Source organism: Plodia interpunctella, chromosome 22 (assembly GCF_027563975.2).
Source record: "Plodia interpunctella isolate USDA-ARS_2022_Savannah chromosome 22, ilPloInte3.2, whole genome shotgun sequence".
Taxonomy (NCBI): Eukaryota; Metazoa; Arthropoda; class Insecta; order Lepidoptera; family Pyralidae; genus Plodia; species Plodia interpunctella.
This window is the reverse complement of record NC_071315.1, coordinates 2,151,540-2,168,428: the sequence shown is the minus strand read 5'-3', so window position 1 is coordinate 2,168,428 and position 16,889 is coordinate 2,151,540. Positions and strand designations below refer to the sequence as shown.

At 37.6% G+C, this 16,889-nt stretch overlaps 5 protein-coding genes across 8 annotated transcripts in view; 3 read left to right on the top strand and 2 right to left on the bottom strand.

Moving 5' to 3' along the window:
- The first annotated feature begins 492 nt into the window (after positions 1-492).
- LOC128679944 (cytochrome c oxidase subunit 6C-like) lies at positions 493-2,082 on the top strand. Its single transcript, XM_053762489.1, has 3 exons — positions 493-651; positions 1,386-1,558; positions 1,943-2,082. Exons 2-3 carry the CDS (start codon positions 1,386-1,388, stop codon positions 2,004-2,006), a joined length of 237 nt encoding a protein of 78 aa, XP_053618464.1. The 5' UTR covers positions 493-651; the 3' UTR covers positions 2,007-2,082.
- A 2,334-nt stretch (positions 2,083-4,416) lies between these two features.
- Positions 4,417-14,492, bottom strand: LOC128679965 (zinc finger protein Xfin-like). The gene is made up of 5 exons (XM_053762531.2): positions 14,341-14,492; positions 12,490-13,101; positions 7,903-8,089; positions 5,488-5,619; positions 4,417-4,651 (listed from the first exon to the last, which is right to left on the bottom strand). The coding sequence occupies exons 1-5, from the start codon at positions 14,417-14,419 to the stop codon at positions 4,456-4,458; spliced, it is 1,206 nt and encodes a 401-aa protein (XP_053618506.1). The 5' UTR covers positions 14,420-14,492; the 3' UTR covers positions 4,417-4,455.
- Positions 8,747-10,402, top strand: LOC128679966 (uncharacterized). The gene is made up of 2 exons (XM_053762532.1): positions 8,747-9,287; positions 9,453-10,402. The coding sequence occupies exons 1-2, from the start codon at positions 9,012-9,014 to the stop codon at positions 10,272-10,274; spliced, it is 1,098 nt and encodes a 365-aa protein (XP_053618507.1). The 5' UTR covers positions 8,747-9,011; the 3' UTR covers positions 10,275-10,402.
- Positions 10,498-12,052, bottom strand: LOC128679968 (spastin-like). Its single transcript, XM_053762533.2, has 2 exons — positions 11,536-12,052; positions 10,498-11,087 (listed from the first exon to the last, which is right to left on the bottom strand). Exons 1-2 carry the CDS (start codon positions 11,857-11,859, stop codon positions 10,503-10,505), a joined length of 909 nt encoding a protein of 302 aa, XP_053618508.1. The 5' UTR covers positions 11,860-12,052; the 3' UTR covers positions 10,498-10,502.
- A 514-nt stretch (positions 14,493-15,006) lies between the features above and the next one.
- LOC128679964 (uncharacterized protein) overlaps positions 15,007-16,889 on the top strand; it is a 41,199-nt gene continuing 39,316 nt past the window's right edge. For all 4 annotated transcript variants that reach the window (XM_053762530.2, XM_053762529.2, XM_053762528.2 and 1 more), the window contains exon 1: positions 15,007-15,257. In XM_053762530.2, the coding sequence (XP_053618505.1) occupies positions 15,190-15,257 (68 nt within the window). In that variant the 5' untranslated portion in view covers positions 15,007-15,189. The remainder of the gene's footprint in view (positions 15,258-16,889) is intronic.

The window sequence follows — 16,889 nt, the reverse complement described above, 5'->3', positions numbered from 1 at the left end:
AAGACTTATTAAAATATGGACTTCATACAGGTAAGATCTTCAGTCAAAATCAAGTTTATACAGTTTATGACCACAGTTGACCAAATAATGCAGAACATAATCTAAAATAGTGTTATTCCTATTTCCTTTAAACTCGCACCACGATTGCGTAGAAGGTATTTTTGGTCGTAAAACTGCAACTATATTGAAAATTGGCGCTCTTTGCCTCCATTGGCAATGTTTGTGTACCTTAGTTGTACCAGAAGCGCCATCTGCGCTGGGCTTTGCGTAATATAATTTTGATTGCCTATTATAATTATTGTAATCGTAAGGTTCGCAATACTATAAACTTGAAGTAAACATTTTAAAACTTAAGTACCTAAATGATTTTTGCGCTTCTTGAAACGAAATGTTGATTTTCGACATTGACATTTAGATATCTGTCATTTAACTGTCAATGTCAAAAATAAATCTAGATTAGGTTTATTGAAAATATACTATTGGGCAAAGCACGAAGTCCAAACGTGATTGGTTGAAAACAGTCTTTATGAATAAGCTGACCAATCATGAAAAGGTGATCTTATCTACAGTGCAATTGAAAACAGGATTGTCGAAATTTAACTTGCTGTGATCGATTTACTGAAAGTTGTAGAAATTAAATAAGAATTTGAAGTAAGTTTATATTTTATATTCTTTGTTAGAAATTATCTTTGCAGAATTGTCTTTAATCAGCTACTATTATTTCCCAATATAAAATTCTACATGAGATTCACAACAATGTTATGTAAGAACGGGTGTCACCACCAACACCTGCAGAAGAGCTAAATTAAATATTGTCATATATACCCTTAAATTAGAATAATAATAGTTACTCAGCAAACTGTCTCTAAATCATGTGGTTAAAAACAAATATTGATGATGATAACCACAAGTTAACAAGATTCTAACCAAAAATCTTACTGAGGCCAAAAATGTACATGTTATTTTCTCTTTCCATTTATTTACAGTGAAAATCTAAGACAATTACTATGATAACATATTATAATTAATCATTCCATTTTTCCTTAACTTTGTAAAATTGAAATTGGTGATAAAATAGTCAAGTTATAGCCAACGTGACTTATAAAAGTTCAAATTTTAAGTGGAAGCTGTAACACAATTTTATTAGATTTTGTATTTGCTATTGTTGGAGTACTGTAGTAGCATTCTTCTTCTATCAACATTTGATATCTAAGTTTTTTTATGTGTGATAATTTCTTAAGAATCTAAGATAAGGCTGGTAATATAATGATCTTATTGATGAGATATATTTTAGTCTGTTTGAAATAAAAGATATTGATGAGATATATTTTAGTCTGTTTGAAAAAGAATCCTCTAAATCTAAGACCAAAACCGTCAAATTACAGATGGCCGGAGACAAAGCTGTAGCAACCGCTGCCAAACCCCAGATGCGCGGGCTCCTCAATTCGGCCATCAAGCGTAACCTGATTGTGGCCATCACCCTCTCTGCCATATCTGGTTTCGCTTTCAAGCAGTTAGTGGGCAACGAACGCAAGAGAAAGTATGCTGAATTCTACAGGTATGTGTGTTGCTACCTATGAGCATAATGTCTAGTTTAGCCCTTTCCCTTGACTGACTTTTACAATTTGTGTATGTATGTTTGTTACTCTTTCACACGAAATCTACTGGGCGGATTGTTATGAAAGGTACAGGTTGTCCAGAAATTCGTAGTGCGCAGCTAGTTAGTAAGTCCAGAAATAAATCCGACGAATTCCCTATGCAATTTTAAATTCTTTTGCATCTGGTACTTGAAAACATGAATATTAACATTGTGCACTTTTAACGTGATACGAATTTTCGATCAGGGTCACGTGTCCTGACGCGAGTTAAACATTTTTTACCCATCACAAATAGTGCACAATGCCGCTAAACAAGTTTTCACTTCAAAAATCTGTTATTCCAGGACATATGACGCTGAGAAGGAATTCGAGGAGATGAGGAAGAAGGGCCTGTTCCAGTCGTGCTGAGCGGCGCGCGCGTAGTGTAGAATTATTATTATTTGCTGTGAATAACGTTAAAATAAAATTATAATGTAATTCGCTCCTTTTTGTCTTGATTTTATACCTTTTTCTGGCGCCATTTATAAAAAAATCAATCTGTTTTTATTTTTGGTCCGTTTAAGAGCCCTATCCCGCGCGGGGCCCTTCTATATCTATGGTCTTCACTTTTATCAATACATATAATAAAATTGAAGAAAGGCCAAATTTGTACTTTGGATATATTTTTTTAATTCTTCATGAAATATACTTAGTTACTGATATAGATGACAAAAATATCGTTTTGGAAATTTTTGTCTGTCTGTCTGAACGCGCATCACTCGAAATCTATTGGACCGATTTGCTTGAAATTTGGTATGTAGGTACCTTATATACCGGGTTAACATCTTAGATACGTTTCATCCCGGTAAATGGTCAGGTTCCCGTAGGATAATTGAAAAACTAATTATGAATCAAAAATTCCTCGGAATCCCGGGTTAACATCTCATAGACATTTCATCCCGGAAAATGAGGAGGGTCCTGATACCTTTTTTCAACTTATTTTTTTTATATTTTAGTTTTGAACATAAAGATAATAAATGGCGCCACCAAGACTTAAAACGCGCTACGGTTTCGCTCAGACAAAATGATATAAATATTGTACTTCCGAAATAAAACACTAGATGGCGCCACTAAAACTTTTAAATCTCTACCCATAGCCCCCAATGAAATCGTAAGAGTTTTACTTGACACTTACTTACGTGCACGAGGTTATTTATTTTCGTTGTATTCATACAAAAATTGTTATCAGTTGTCAGAACGACTTTCTATGTCTACTTTCTTTCTTTATTAAAACTAAATTTACAGTACAATACCAAATATATTTATTGCCCATAAAACAATATTAGTACTATAGTAATATTAGTAAAATAATACAATTGTGCATACATATGGACCAATGGTGGGCTTTTTGCTAAGCAATCTCTTCCAGCCAACCTTTGGGTAGTAAGAGAGGATAACAGAAGAGAGTGGGCGCAGTATGTATTAATATATCAGTTTAAATCTCTTCCGTTACTGAGTGACTGACTGACTGACAGACAACGTACACCCGAAACTGCTGGACGGATGAAAGACTGAAGCTGAAATTTGGCATGTAGGTGAGTGTAGGTGAGAAACTAAGAAAGGATTTTTAGAAATTCTACTCCGAAGGGGTTGAAAGGGGTGAACATTGTAAATATGAAAGTTCTACGCCGTTGAAGTTAGTGACTTGAAAATTTGGATTTTGTTTGTTTACAACAAAGTAATGTTTCGTTTCATACGTGTTTCAGATTTTTCTGAAAATTAACCCTCAACCTCTTCAAAAGGGGGGTGAAAGATTGAATGGGACTTAATTCAATTTTCAAGATAAAAAGCTGAAGATTGGCACACTTACCTTTTGTAGTAAATCAGTAATAGTAAATAAATAAAATGTTTAATTAACGTTTGTGGTTAATAAAAAAACCGGGACGTAAAACGTCATGGAATGAATGGGACGGCACGCGTTGCAGAAAGCGGGAAATGGGAAGGAGACACGTAGTGGGAAACGGGACGGGACACGTTGCAAAAAATATGATGGCACAATAAGTAGGAAATGGTACGGGATATCTACTTTACGTTACATAACAGGAAGCGGAATGAACTAAAGATGAGAAAAAATGCGAATTTGTATCATGTATCTTTACCAGTCTTACAGAGTACGCGATAAAAAAATTACTGAGATTTTACTATGAAATTCACGCGGACGAAGCCGCGGGAAAAAGCTAGTTCTAAATACATTTTAAAAGTTATTATGAAAAAATCCATAAACTAGCACTTTTTTAAAATTACCCAAGGTAAAACTTACACAGATTGAAATAGCCCCAAAGTAAGAGACTTGTGTTATGGGATACTAACTCAACGATACTATATTTTAATAACAAATACATATATAGATAAACATCCTAGATCCGGGCCAATCAGAAAAAGATCGTTTTCCATCATGACCCGACCGGGGATCGAACCCGGGACCTCTCGGTTCAGTGGCAAGAACTTTACCACTGCGCCACCGAGGTCGTCAAAAACTTGTGTACCTATATATCAAATTTTGAGTTGAATTAAGGATGAGTTTTATTTAGGAAATGAAACTCATATACTCAGTGTGTTTCTAGTATCATTCGGGGCAGTGACACCGCGAAGCCATTGTAAATAATAAACTTTACGGCTCCGACGACCTATCTCCTGATAACGTCAGTACATTTTCTATGCTGACGGCTCTTTAGCATTGCTATTGTTGGCACCAAGGCTATATGTCCCTTAGTCGCCTCGTACGACATCTACAGGAGGATATGGAGCGTTCTAGCGGCACAGAAATAAAGCGACCAAATAAAAATCAAACCTATATATTTTAAATCAAAATTTTAACTTATTCTAATTCAACACTCCTCTTACTCATAGACAAGTCTATGGGCAGTTCCTGTACTTCCGTAGAGAATTCTTCCGCAGGCTTCTCGCTATGTCGTATCAGGCCGTATAGTGGGACTGGAAGCGTCAAGTCCACTTCTGGGACAGCGGCCTTTGAGGTCGAGTGGGCTTGAGTACACTTGTTGCGGGCGTGCATTCTGTAAACATGGAAAATCAATGTTTACTTCCCAAATAGATGGTTTGGAAGGAAACAGAATGATTGAGTGTTTTCCATATTAATATTATAGAGAGAAAAAAAATGTATTTTTGTTAGTGATTAAAAAACTCAACTAGTAACTGTAGCTAGTAGTAACTGGGCCGATTTTGATGAAATTTAGCACAGAGATGAGACGAAACGTTCAAGAGTAACATAGGCTTTTTATGCTTTTACACGAGCGAAGCCGAGATGGGCAGCTAGTCTTAAATACAAGGGCAAGTTTAGGGGCGAGGAGGAGGGGACGTGCGGTCCAGGCGGTTTCTTGTACCCCTAGTGTGACCATATCACAAGTAGAAGGAAACATATTTTTTTTAAGACAACATGTGTTCGTTACGGAACTAATAGATATAATAAAATACTTTGAGCTGAAATTAGGTAATTATATTTTCCTTGTTGATACAAATTGGTAGATTGGAATAGAATAGAATGACAGGAATGCAATACAATAACTAGATTTGTAGTGCGCGCGCAGAAATCAAATTTAAATTATCGTGTTTTGGCTGTTGCGTGGGGTCGCGGGCGTGCCAGTGTTGTGGTGTACTGGCGTAGACAACATGTAATGTTTCTATTAATTTGATACCTACATGTGTTTAACCATTTCTATAAACACAAATTTATTCACATATCTTCTTGACATTTTCCATACACATGTAGTTTGAAGTACGAAGAAGGACATAGGTAGGTTACCTTTCGTCCCGGAAACATAAATGCCCCCGTGGAAAATACACGCAGGCGATGCCGCGGGCAAAAGCTAGTAACTGTTAAGTTTGTGCTCACTTGTACTTGCGGCATGCTTCGTCCCTATGTCTCTCCAGGTACCGTCGCTGGCTGAACGCTTTGCCGCACTCCACACAGCACCATTGCCAGGTGTGGTGACCTCGAGTGCGCTGGTGAGCTCGAAGGTTGGATCTGGACACACATATAACACTTTATTACTACACTAGCAGCCCGTCCCGGTTTCGCTCGGGTAAAAACATAATATAGTATACCACTAAACCTTCCTCAGGAATTAGGAATTACTCTATCTAATGGTGAAAACAGTATGAAAATCCGTGCATTAGCATTTGAGATTTTCGCGATCAGACAGACGCGGTAGAGAACTTTGTGTTTTAATATGTAAGGAAAAGGATGTAACGTTAACTACCTATTAATAACTCATTTTTATTTTGATACGATACATTTGGATGGATTCCCAAAATGCCAAAGCACGGAATTATTCTAGTTTGCGCGTTATTGTACCCTAATAATTTTAAACGCCTTATTTCCAATTTCTTTTATAAGTTCATATTTGTACTCCCGGATCATCACGACGCTGTTCGCCAATCGAGATACAGGCTCGCGCCTGGTTCGATGGCGGGATGGCTGAAGGATGGACCAACCAACAAAAAAAAGTAAATAAATCAATAAACAGTGTACTTTTGTTCTTTGTTATTCATTTATAGGAAACTGCCAATAAATGCTTTTTATTTAAATAAATCATTGATGCGAGGATGGATGCAGAAGTATATATAACAAGCATGCTGATATTTAATATAAAATATGTGTAATTAACTGTGTAATCAATATAAGTACTTAGGTATATATAAATATTGCGTTACTGAATGACTGACTGACGTACAGCCGAAACTACTGGGCGTAGGAAGCTGAAATTTGGCATGTTCGTTTCCTGGGGAGTGTCGGTTAGCATTAACAGAGGATTTTTGGAAATTCCACCCCGAAGGGGGTGAAAGGGGTGAAAAACACCATTGAAGTTAGTGACTTTGAAAATTTGGATTTTGGACAACAAATTTAATGAATACGAATACGTGATTCCGAATTTTCTGAAAATAACCCCTCAACCCCTTCAAAAGGGCTGTGAAAATTCAAAATAAAAAGCTGAAAATTGGTAAACATACTCCTCATAATTTTTCTTAAAGAATGACAGAGATTTTACTATGCAAAAGCTAGTGTATAATAAACAAATATATATAAATGCAACACACCTCAAAAACACAACATTATTTATAAAGGCCAATAAACTAATGGAATGGAAAACTTGTCTTTTGTTTGCGTTGTACTATAGTGCTTATGTGAAAGGGTGAATGTATGTGAATGTATTCACAGTTATGCATACAAAGTTTGATATGAAAATAGGTCTCTTGCGTCATGTTAGTGTAGGCGACTTTGTCTTTCTTTCTGAGTGTGTTAATTGCTAACACTGGTGTCAGATATTGTTCGATTCGCCTAAAGGCATAGGTACTGTATGAATTTTACGATCACCTACTGACCTTACAGGTGCTGTCTGTTGTAAAATCATAGCTATCATTTTTACGTTAACCCTGGTCTTTGGGGCGTCACAGCTCTGAATGCAACCGGGAACACGCGAATATGAGAGAGAGTAGGAAGCAGAGATAATTCATGTTATGAGGCAATTATGTGAGACACAGCTAGGTAGCCAGCCTTTTAATACGAGTATAATACATTACCTGTCATACAAGCAAGCTCACATATAACCGCAGATGTAAGAACAATGTAATTTGTTCTTATATCTAAGCATATAAAATTTTATTTTTGATTAGCGGATGCCCGCGACTTCGTTCGCGAACAATTTTTGGTAAGGAGTCAAAATTACTAGAGAAATTTAACTGTGCAGACAAAGCGTAACGATACCTATACAGAAGATGCTCATCAGGCCGAACAACTTTTGTTGAGGCGTCATTTCTATATTTCCTATAGTTTAGCTGGACCATCATTAGTCTGCAACAGGTCTTCGATATTAGAAAAAGTATCTGATTTCACTATCTAGCTAATTGTTAATTGTTTTATGGTGAAACTAGTGTTGAACTTTATCACATATTATAAATGAATAATTAGTATTACATAGTAAAAAAAATATTTTAAAAAATTACATAATAAAAAAAATCATTATAAATTATATACATACAACCTTCTGGAATCAAACTATCCATTTAAAAAACCCGCATCAAAATCCGTTGCGTAGTTTTAAAGATATAAGCATACACAGGGACAGACAGCGAGAAGCGACTTTTCTTCTGGAATCAATCTATCTATTTTAAAAACCCGCATCAAAATCCGTTGCGTAGTTTTAAAGATATAAGCATACACAGGGACAGACAGCGAGAAGCGACTATGTAGTGATAGTTAACGGGTTTTACTTACTAAGCTAAGCGGGAAAATGTTATGAAGAGTTACCGATCAGCAAAGGTCCTGCCGCAGTGCGGGTGAGGGCAGGGGAAGGGGCGCTCGCCGGTGTGTAACCTGAGGTGTCCCTTCAGGACCCAGGGCCTGTCGAAGCCCTTGCCGCAGTAGCCGCATGTGTGGCTCGCGCGCAGCGTGGCCGGAGGCTCCGTCCAGGGCAGTTTGAGGGGGAAGATACGCTCTGGAGGGGAGAATGAGTGAGTTTTTAATGACTTCCATGAGTATCTTTAGTCGATATCCTGAGGAGGTTGGATTTGCCACTTCAGCAAGCTAATCCGCTTGTCCGCGGCTTTCCCACGGGAATAGCATTTTTTCCGGGATGAAAGATACCCTGTGTCCTTCTCCATATTTCAAACTATATGTAAGCAAAATTTCACGAATATTGGTCTGTGATACAAGAACAAAAGAAAAAACATAGTATGACTTAGGAACGCAAAATGTCGACTTTCCATACTAAGTTCGCTCAGCTGATCACCAATTTGTATGATATCGTCTTTGCCATCGATTTCTATGGATACCGACTCAATTTTATCATATGTGTCAGCTAACAAAAGTTGTGCAACGTAAAAAAAAAAGCCCTTATGATGTGATTTAATAAAATAAATATTTACTGGGCTCACTGGCATCATTTACCAAGATACAACCAAGTTGTATGCCCCACAGTGGTGCTACCACATTGATGACACCACAAGTGTGAATTTATTTCGTAGCTCGCTACCTGTGCTCGCTACGTGGGACTCGTAGCTAGCAAGTTTCGTAGGAGGTTCTACGAGCGGCTTGCTACACAAGGTCAGTATATCGTAGCCACACGCTACGACTTCTTGTTTTCTTAAAAGCCGCGTTTTCACTTGGCGACATGTCGCAGATACTTATCGCTCGACATTCACGTAGTTGTCTCTGCAAAAGTTGTGGGACAATGTCCCGCGACATATGACTTGTTCACATTGGCCAGTCGCGACCAGTATGTCGCCCGAGGAGGTAGTGTTGTTCAGTGCAGCTTACATAATAATTCGGAAGACCATAGCAAAACGTAAAAAAAGAGGTGGTGGGTCCGAGAATATTTGCAACAAAGGGAAAGTTCAAGTTTACTAAGCAGTCTAAGGATGCGCGACGGATCTTTCGAAAATTTTACTAGAATGTCTAGAACCGATTTCGAGATACTTTTAAATATGGTTGGGCCGGCCATAGTCAAGCAAGATACAAAGTTTCGAAAATCTATCGACCCTCACATCAGACTCGCAGTAACATTGAGATACTTGGCAACTGGAGATAGCTATGGTTCATTGTCCTATACTTTCAGAGTGTCAAAACAAGTAATTTGTCATACTATACCAAAAGTTTGCCAAGAATTGATAAAGGCATTAAATTCTTTTGTAAAGGTAAGTATTTAATATTTTTTAATCTCATATACCCTTACTTACGGTAATAATACTACAAACGTTTACCGTAAGGTAAGGGTTACTATATACTTATGTGGTATTTTTAATTTTATATCGATATTTTATAATGTATGTTAATTTATTGATATTATACTTGAATTTCAGACTCCAACCAATGTAAATGAATGGAAAGAAAAATCACGTAATTTTGAAATATTATGGAATTTCCCTCACTGCATCGGAGCGATTGACGGAAAGCATGTGTTACTAGAAGCGCCACCAAATTCTGGCAGTGATTATTATAATTATAAAGAAAATTATAGCTTGGTTCTCTTAGCAATTGTGGATGCCGAGTATAACTTTGTATATGTTTACTGTGGTGCAAAAGGGAAATCGTCTGACAGTGGAGTGTTCCAGGAAACTCCATTTTATGAAGCACTTAATGAACAGCAACTGAATTTACCAGATCCCGAGCCACTGACCCAAGGTGGTCCGAATATAACATACGTTCTGGTGGGAGATAGCGCATTTGCTCTATCGGAAAATATGATGAGGCCCTATCCCGGCATTCATGAAAAGGGAAGCTTAAAGCGGATTTTCAACTATAGGCTCTCAAGAGCAAGAAGAATAGTTGAAAATGTTTTTGGCATTATGTCTGTAGTGTTTCGCGTATTTCGTAAAGCTATCCCATTACGTCCAGTAAACGCTGAATTAGTTGTAATGGCATGCGTGTACCTACATAATTTCCTGCGACGTAATACATCTTCAACCGCGCATTATACACTAAATACCACATTCGATTTCGAAGACGCTGCCCATAATGTTGTGGAAGGTTCGTGGCGAAGGGAATTGAGAAATAATAATATGAGAAACTTAAATATTCATGGCAGGCCTCCTCCTCAACCCGCTCAGGTAATAAGAAACCACTTTGCTGAATATTTCTCCAGTGCTCAAGGAAGTGTCCCATGGCAAACAAATCAAGCATAGTCTGTTAAAAATTTGAATGGAGTTTTTTATTGTCTAGGTTTAATGACCAAGGAATAAATGATAAGAATCTTAGTGTCCTTAGGCACATATTGAAAAACCACTAATAATAAATAAAAGATTTCATTAATTTTAAGTATTTATTTATTTCCCTTTGATATTTATTTCTTATATATAAATGTTTATAAAAGTGACAGAAAATCAAGGTTATTATTATTACAAGTATTATAATTATTCTTTGTTTTGCGTTTCTGATTCAAAGTGGGAAACTAGTTCCTGAATATTCTCAAATTGTCGAAATTCTATGTGAGTTGGTTCTGCAGATGCTCCATTATCATTATTAACATGAGAGGCATTAGCAGTGACGATATTATTATTAACAGAATTTGTTGAATAGGATGACTGTTGAGAAGCAGAACGGTATCCATAACTTTGATAACTTTGAGTATCGCTTGAATTAGATCCCATTGCGTTTTCTGTATAGTTATATTTTCCCATCCTAGCCTCTAATAAGATATTATTAATAAAGTACTTCGTCTGTAGCACAGCATGTTCATTCTTTATATTTCTTAACTCTGAAGCTATATAGTCGGCGTAAATTTGATATTCATCTTTTGGTTGATCCATCCTGGCTTTTGCACTCTTCATTATTTCATATACCTCACTCAGATCATCTTTTTTCCTTTTATTTTGAGTATTTGTAAGCGGCATTGGTTGCGTTGGTAATGGTGGCGGCGACGTTGGTGCTTCTGGTGGTTGCGTTAATACTTGCGATGCCGCTGGTATTTCTTCGTGTGCCACCGAACTTTCAGATGTCTATAAAAGGAAAAAAACAGTCTAAAACAAACATTAAATCACGCAAAAAAATTATACTATATGCTCGAATTGTTCCTAATTTTACTTTCTTTTCTGTCAAATTTGTAAACTGTAAAATATATATATATATTTATTTTATCTTATTTTTTTTATATTATTTACATATAATAATAATATGGCTCTCGATTAAAAATAAGGAACTCGGAAGTTATAAAGAAAACTTTAATCAGAATGTAACAGTAATGCGAGAGTACAATCAAATCTTAATTCTCGATAGCGTGTCGGTCGTAACTTCTACACGCGCCATCTTGTCAGCGTCCCTCACCCCGCGGGAAGTGGGGCGACCATCTACTTAATGGCAGTCAGATTCCCACAGATAGAAATAAAGAAAACTTGAAATTAAACTAAGCTACTGATAAACACATTTTACACATTATGAGGAGCTTACCTGCGCATTCATAGAGTCCATACTGCCCGAACTTGTCGCCCCTTTTACTAGGAAAAGCAGCGAATCATACGCAAACCAGTTACTTTTGTGAACATCCCCACTTGCACTTCCTGTAGATTTTGAGCTCGCTATTTTTTTTCTCTCCCTGAGAAACTGAGACCTTATGTTGTGTATTTTTCCCTCGACGTCTTTTCTAGGTTTATTTAATGTAGTCGCGATAGATTCCCATGCATCATTTTTCTTTGAAGTGTCCCACAATATTTGCGAATTTTGATACAACTCGATAAGGGTCAATATTTGCTCACTGGACCACACTACTGCCATTTTTAGAACACAAAGCGACACACGTTCTCACTACTCAAAGCCTGTCCGGCGACTGTCGCGGGACACGGGAGTCGCGCATGTCGACGCTCAGCGAGCGTCGACATGCGACCTGTCCGGCGACACGTAAATGTCCCCTGCGATGTCGGGCGATATCGCGCGCGACGTCGCCCGACACGTAGAATTGATGTCGAGCGACAGAGTCGCGGGACAAATGTCCCTTAGTGAAAACGCGGCTAATTGTTTTCATACATATCGATTTAATTTTTTTTTTTTAAAACCAACACTTTAGGTTTGCTATATAGGGGTGGCGTCGTGGGCTGGTTCGTGATAGGTTCTTTCTATCATGGTTGAGCTTCGCGCTGACCCATGCGTCAACTCGTGAACGGATGCTGCCAGATATTCATCAGCTTCCGGGCGAAACCGCGGGAAAAACCTAGTACTATATAATTTAAAATTTTACGTAAAAAAACCTGTACAGGTCTAATTTTTGCTCGACTTTGTATGAAAAATACAGAATACACTAACAGTCATCGTTGTGTTGTGTATTCTGTGGGTTGAGACGCGGGTCAGTCGACAAAAACCGTTTAATTTGTGATTTAAGAAAAGAAAAAAAATATAAAAAGTGGTTACCTGCATCCTGAATCACCTCTTCCACTACATCATCATCCAAATTCACCTTCTCAAATGACTCCTTGCAAGTCAGCAGTTCCTTATCGAGTTTCTCACACGCATTTGTCGTGACCAAAGTTTTTAATTTCTCCGCAATCTTGTCTATTTCCGAACCACCTTTGTTTCCCACTTTTAATGGGAGTTTCTTTATTTCCTCAATTATCGGCGCCAAAGGCTCTCTCTTAGGCTTCCGTTTCCGCACTTCTGTCAGTTCGGAAATTTCTATTGTGTTTTCTGCGTTCCGTTTCTTCTGAGCGCGTGTTTTCTCACCGAACGTCTTGCGTTCCGTTTTTAATTCCGTCGACCTTAAGTTGTACGATTTCTTCTCTGTTTCCTTCTTTTGTGTTGTTTTATTCTTTATTTCCGGTGAATTCACAGCTTTCTCGCTTTCGGAAGCGTATTCGTAGATCTCTGTTTTGGTGAAATGTTCCAAAAATTGACTCTTCTTTAACAGTTGCAAGTAGAAACGTGTGGAAATTGGGACTTTGTCGTTGAATATAGTCTCGTTTGTCTTCAGTAAGTACTTTTGGCGTTTTAAATTGGTTTTCAGAATGCGGATCGGTTTCGGGTCAACTGAATAAAAAGAAAACATACTGTCACGATCACATACTGTTGTAGTCAAGTAGTCTAGATTTAGAAAGCTTTATCTGTGGTTGTAGTTGATGTATTATTTATTTAGAAGTGAAAGGAAGAAGTGGTCCGGGGAGACCAGGGAAGTGTTATGCGAGCAAACTGAAAGACGGCAGGCGACGTGTCGTATCGAGGCCGGCTCAGGATAAAGATTTGTGGCGACTATTCCACCGACAAGAGCCATCGCTCTTAAATAAGTATAGTAGTATGTATGTATGTAGTCTACAATATAGATTTTGCCTATTCCTTTTTCTTAATCTATTCATTATCTATACCATTATTATAAAGAGGTGAGCGTTTTTTGTATGTTTGAGGCGGGTAATCTCAGAAACTACCGAACCGATTTCAAAAATTATTTCACCATTAGAAAGTTGCATTATCCAAGATTGCTTATAGGCAATAATTGCTAAGGCTTTTATCTCGAAATTCCCACGGGAGCGAAGCCCCGGGCAACATCTAGTTATGAAACGAAACTACGTGATAGGTACCACTAGCGGCCCGTTCAGACTTCGCTCGGAAAAACGATAATAAATTAAACAACTTCTAAATCTTCCTCAGAAATCTTACTAATATCTATTGGTGAAAACCGTACGAAAATTCAACCAGTAGGTAGTTTTTCATACAGATTACAGACAGATAGACAATCGCGACACCCAGTATATCTTTTCATAATATAAGGATTGTTGACACCATTTGTACCATGCGAATAAACAAAATTAATTCTATTCGGGATTGTGAGAAAATTTATGATAATTTTTACAAATGCATTATGAAAATAGAAGCGAAAGATAGATAAGAATAATAATACTAGGTACCTAGGGTACATATATACTCTCTCTATGGTCAACTCATTTTTTTTTAGTAAACTGTTATTTTACCTATAATAGTTATACCTATAATAGTTAGCTATTATAAAGTATACCTATAATAGTTAGCTATTATAAAATCTATGCGGTATAGATATAACATCACATATTTCAAAATATATTTCAAAATATTTTTTTACGTATTTTCTCTAATTAAAATTTGTAATATTTATTTAAAACTACAATTATGATTGAGTTTCACTATTAACATACATAAAGATCGAAAAACCAACGGTTTCCTTGTAAAAATATTGCGCCCTTTAATTCATTTGACGGATTTTTTTCACAAAGTATTAAAATTCACGAACACACTTACTTTCAGAGCTATTTTTATCCGATTCATGTATGAAACTATCTCTAAACGGTCGCACAGAGTTCAAGAAACACCTAGGCATGTTTTTTATAGCATTAAATATTATCTTGAAGGCGAAATATTACATTAAAATAATTTACAACTTATTTTACTGGAATAATACTGTAGGGCACTTGCTGTGACGTGACATAAACATCCGAATTGAAGTGATTTTATTTTAAGAATTCCAATTTCAAATTGAGCGGTTACGGCGGCCAGTGTCGCGACCGCAGACATCCTCCTTATGTTTTTAATTTTGTTTATGGTTTTGGAACGCGCCACGACATTCCATTCCATGCTGGATTCCACCGACGATTAATGACTCCGTTCCGTTTTGAAATTTTAAGTTTATTGACGATCGTCCCCGAATAATGTGATAAACGTGCGGTAGCACTTTTATGACGCACTTTTAGCTGAGTAAATAAAATACGGTAGATAAATCTAAATGCATTTGATGATATGGTGGTTTTTGATATTTATTTAGATAATCATATCGGTGCAACTTTCGGGAGCTTTCAATAGTTATTATGTGTGAAAAGCGGAGATAATGATAGCGCGCGCGCGGCGCCTGGCATCAGAGGGGGCTGTGGCGGGGGGCGGAGGTTGAGAGACGCTCCGAGGGCGGGCATCGATTTATTCGGCGGACAGAGCGCGCGACGTAGCCACGCATTGCGTTTAATTTTAGATTGCCGCCCGATTTCGCGAGACGTGAAATGACAATTTTCTGGGCGTCGTCGTACACGCGTGTGTTGGTGGTCACATAAATAGTGTTGTGCCCTATGCGGTGACGGACACGGCGAGGGGTGCGGCGCCATGGGGAACTCCTGCAGTTCGGGACAGGCTCATAAGGATAAGGACAATTTGTCACAACACTCCGAAGAGTGAGTAGAACATGGCGTGAAGGTCGCGCCACAATACTCCCGTCTCATTTAACTAAATCGGTCTAAAGCACGCGTCATGCATTGTTTTATTTATGCACGATATTGTTTAGCCGACGCAGATAAGCGTGGTGGAGTCGTCAAATCAATATCTTACAGGTAGTTTGTAACAATACAAACAGAGAGACAATGTAACGGCTATTTGAGGCGCCATCGACCAAATTTGACTTCTACTACTACCCACAATAAATAACTTAAGTTTAGTACTTAATAATTTATGTTTTACAAAATTATGTCTAAGTAGGTACCTAGATTTATTTTATCCGGATTCGCGATATGGATCATCTGTCATCTTATTTCAAGTTTTTGTAAAATTTTTGGAATCTTGACTAATACTTGCCAATCAATCAATTTAAATGATCGTCGCGGATGCGGGTGGATGGGGAATCGCGAAGACATTAGCACAACGAACAGGCAATCGCAGGACCGCAGCCTTCAACTCTGCACAACACGCGCGTCACCCTTTTATAAATCTCTTGGGAAACCCACGGCATAGCTCATTCAGCCTCAGAGGAAGTGGGAGTGGATCCAAATGTTAGAAGACACAAAAGGAAACAACGTCTCTTCTTACTTGCAAGGGCTCGATATCGTCCGTCAGTAGCTTGACGCTCAATCGTTAGAAGCGTTTAGTTTCTATAACGTTAGGTAAATAGAAATAATTATAGTGGTTGCAGTTCGAGGGATCTACGACGACGAATAGAACTTTCATTACATTATGTAGCTTTGTGTGTTCATAATAATTATAGTGGTTGCAGTTCGAGGGATCTACGACGAATAGAACTTTCATTATATTATATTAGCATTACATTATGTAGCTTTGTGTGTTCATCTACAAAGGCAAACAATAATACAAAGTTTTGAAGATTCTTCAGTATTCACGGACTTTCCATAGGGTCTAGATGATGGTTATATAGATAACATATTTAAATGTTGAAAAGGATTGAAGATAATTTTATAAATCGTCAACGTAATGTAGGTGAACAACATCAACATGATGTACCATAGAATAGTATTATTGGTATTGCTGTTACAAGTGTAGTCAGCAACTGATCGTTCGATATCTCGGCCCAATGGACTGAAGAGTCCAATTGATTGAACAATTATTGTGAAAGTGGAACAGATCAAGTAACTTCCAATCATTATGCTTACAGCTGGGTCGATTTGTCTGTATATTTACGCTTCGCAAAATTGGAAGTACAGTATTCTTGGTTCGTGACGTCAGCGCAAACATTAGAAGGAACCTCTCATGCTGAGACCATTTCACTGACAAACCATCAAAAATCAGCTACACGAAAAGGCGTTTCGGGTAGTTACCTGAGACGCCTTTTTGGCTTTTACTGATAACGTAATATTAGCGACGACTCAATAAATCTACCTGTACCTTTGCAGAACCTCAGTGACCACCCTAGTGGCTTTAAGATCCTTCTCATGTAAAGTTTTCTGGACAAATGATCTCGCTTCTGGCTTTTGCATTTGCAAGACACTCAGGTATGAGTTGAAGGCTTGTATCCTCACCTGTCTGGCAGCTTAGACTAATTGAACCCTTTGCCTTGCCATTGTTAAGTACCTGTTCAA

Excerpts from the sequence above, each read along its gene's own strand:
- LOC128679944 (XM_053762489.1), top strand. The coding sequence starts at position 1,386 with ATGGCCGGAGACAAAGCTGTAGCAACCGCTGCCAAACCCCAGATGCGC. Across the intron at positions 1,559-1,942 it reads AAGTATGCTGAATTCTACAG|GACATATGACGCTGAGAAGG; the intron begins GTATGTGTGTTG and ends CTGTTATTCCAG.
- LOC128679965 (XM_053762531.2), bottom strand. The coding sequence starts at position 14,419 with ATGCCTAGGTGTTTCTTGAACTCTGTGCGACCGTTTAGAGATAGTTTC. Across the intron at positions 13,102-14,340 it reads GGATAAAAATAGCTCTGAAA|TTGACCCGAAACCGATCCGC; the intron begins GTAAGTGTGTTC and ends CTTTTTATTCAG. Across the intron at positions 8,090-12,489 it reads AGAGGTGATTCAGGATGCAG|AGCGTATCTTCCCCCTCAAA; the intron begins GTAACCACTTTT and ends TCTCCCCTCCAG.
- LOC128679966 (XM_053762532.1), top strand. The coding sequence starts at position 9,012 with ATGCGCGACGGATCTTTCGAAAATTTTACTAGAATGTCTAGAACCGAT. Across the intron at positions 9,288-9,452 it reads CATTAAATTCTTTTGTAAAG|ACTCCAACCAATGTAAATGA; the intron begins GTAAGTATTTAA and ends CTTGAATTTCAG.
- LOC128679968 (XM_053762533.2), bottom strand. The coding sequence starts at position 11,859 with ATGGCAGTAGTGTGGTCCAGTGAGCAAATATTGACCCTTATCGAGTTG. Across the intron at positions 11,088-11,535 it reads TGGACTCTATGAATGCGCAG|ACATCTGAAAGTTCGGTGGC; the intron begins GTAAGCTCCTCA and ends TTCCTTTTATAG.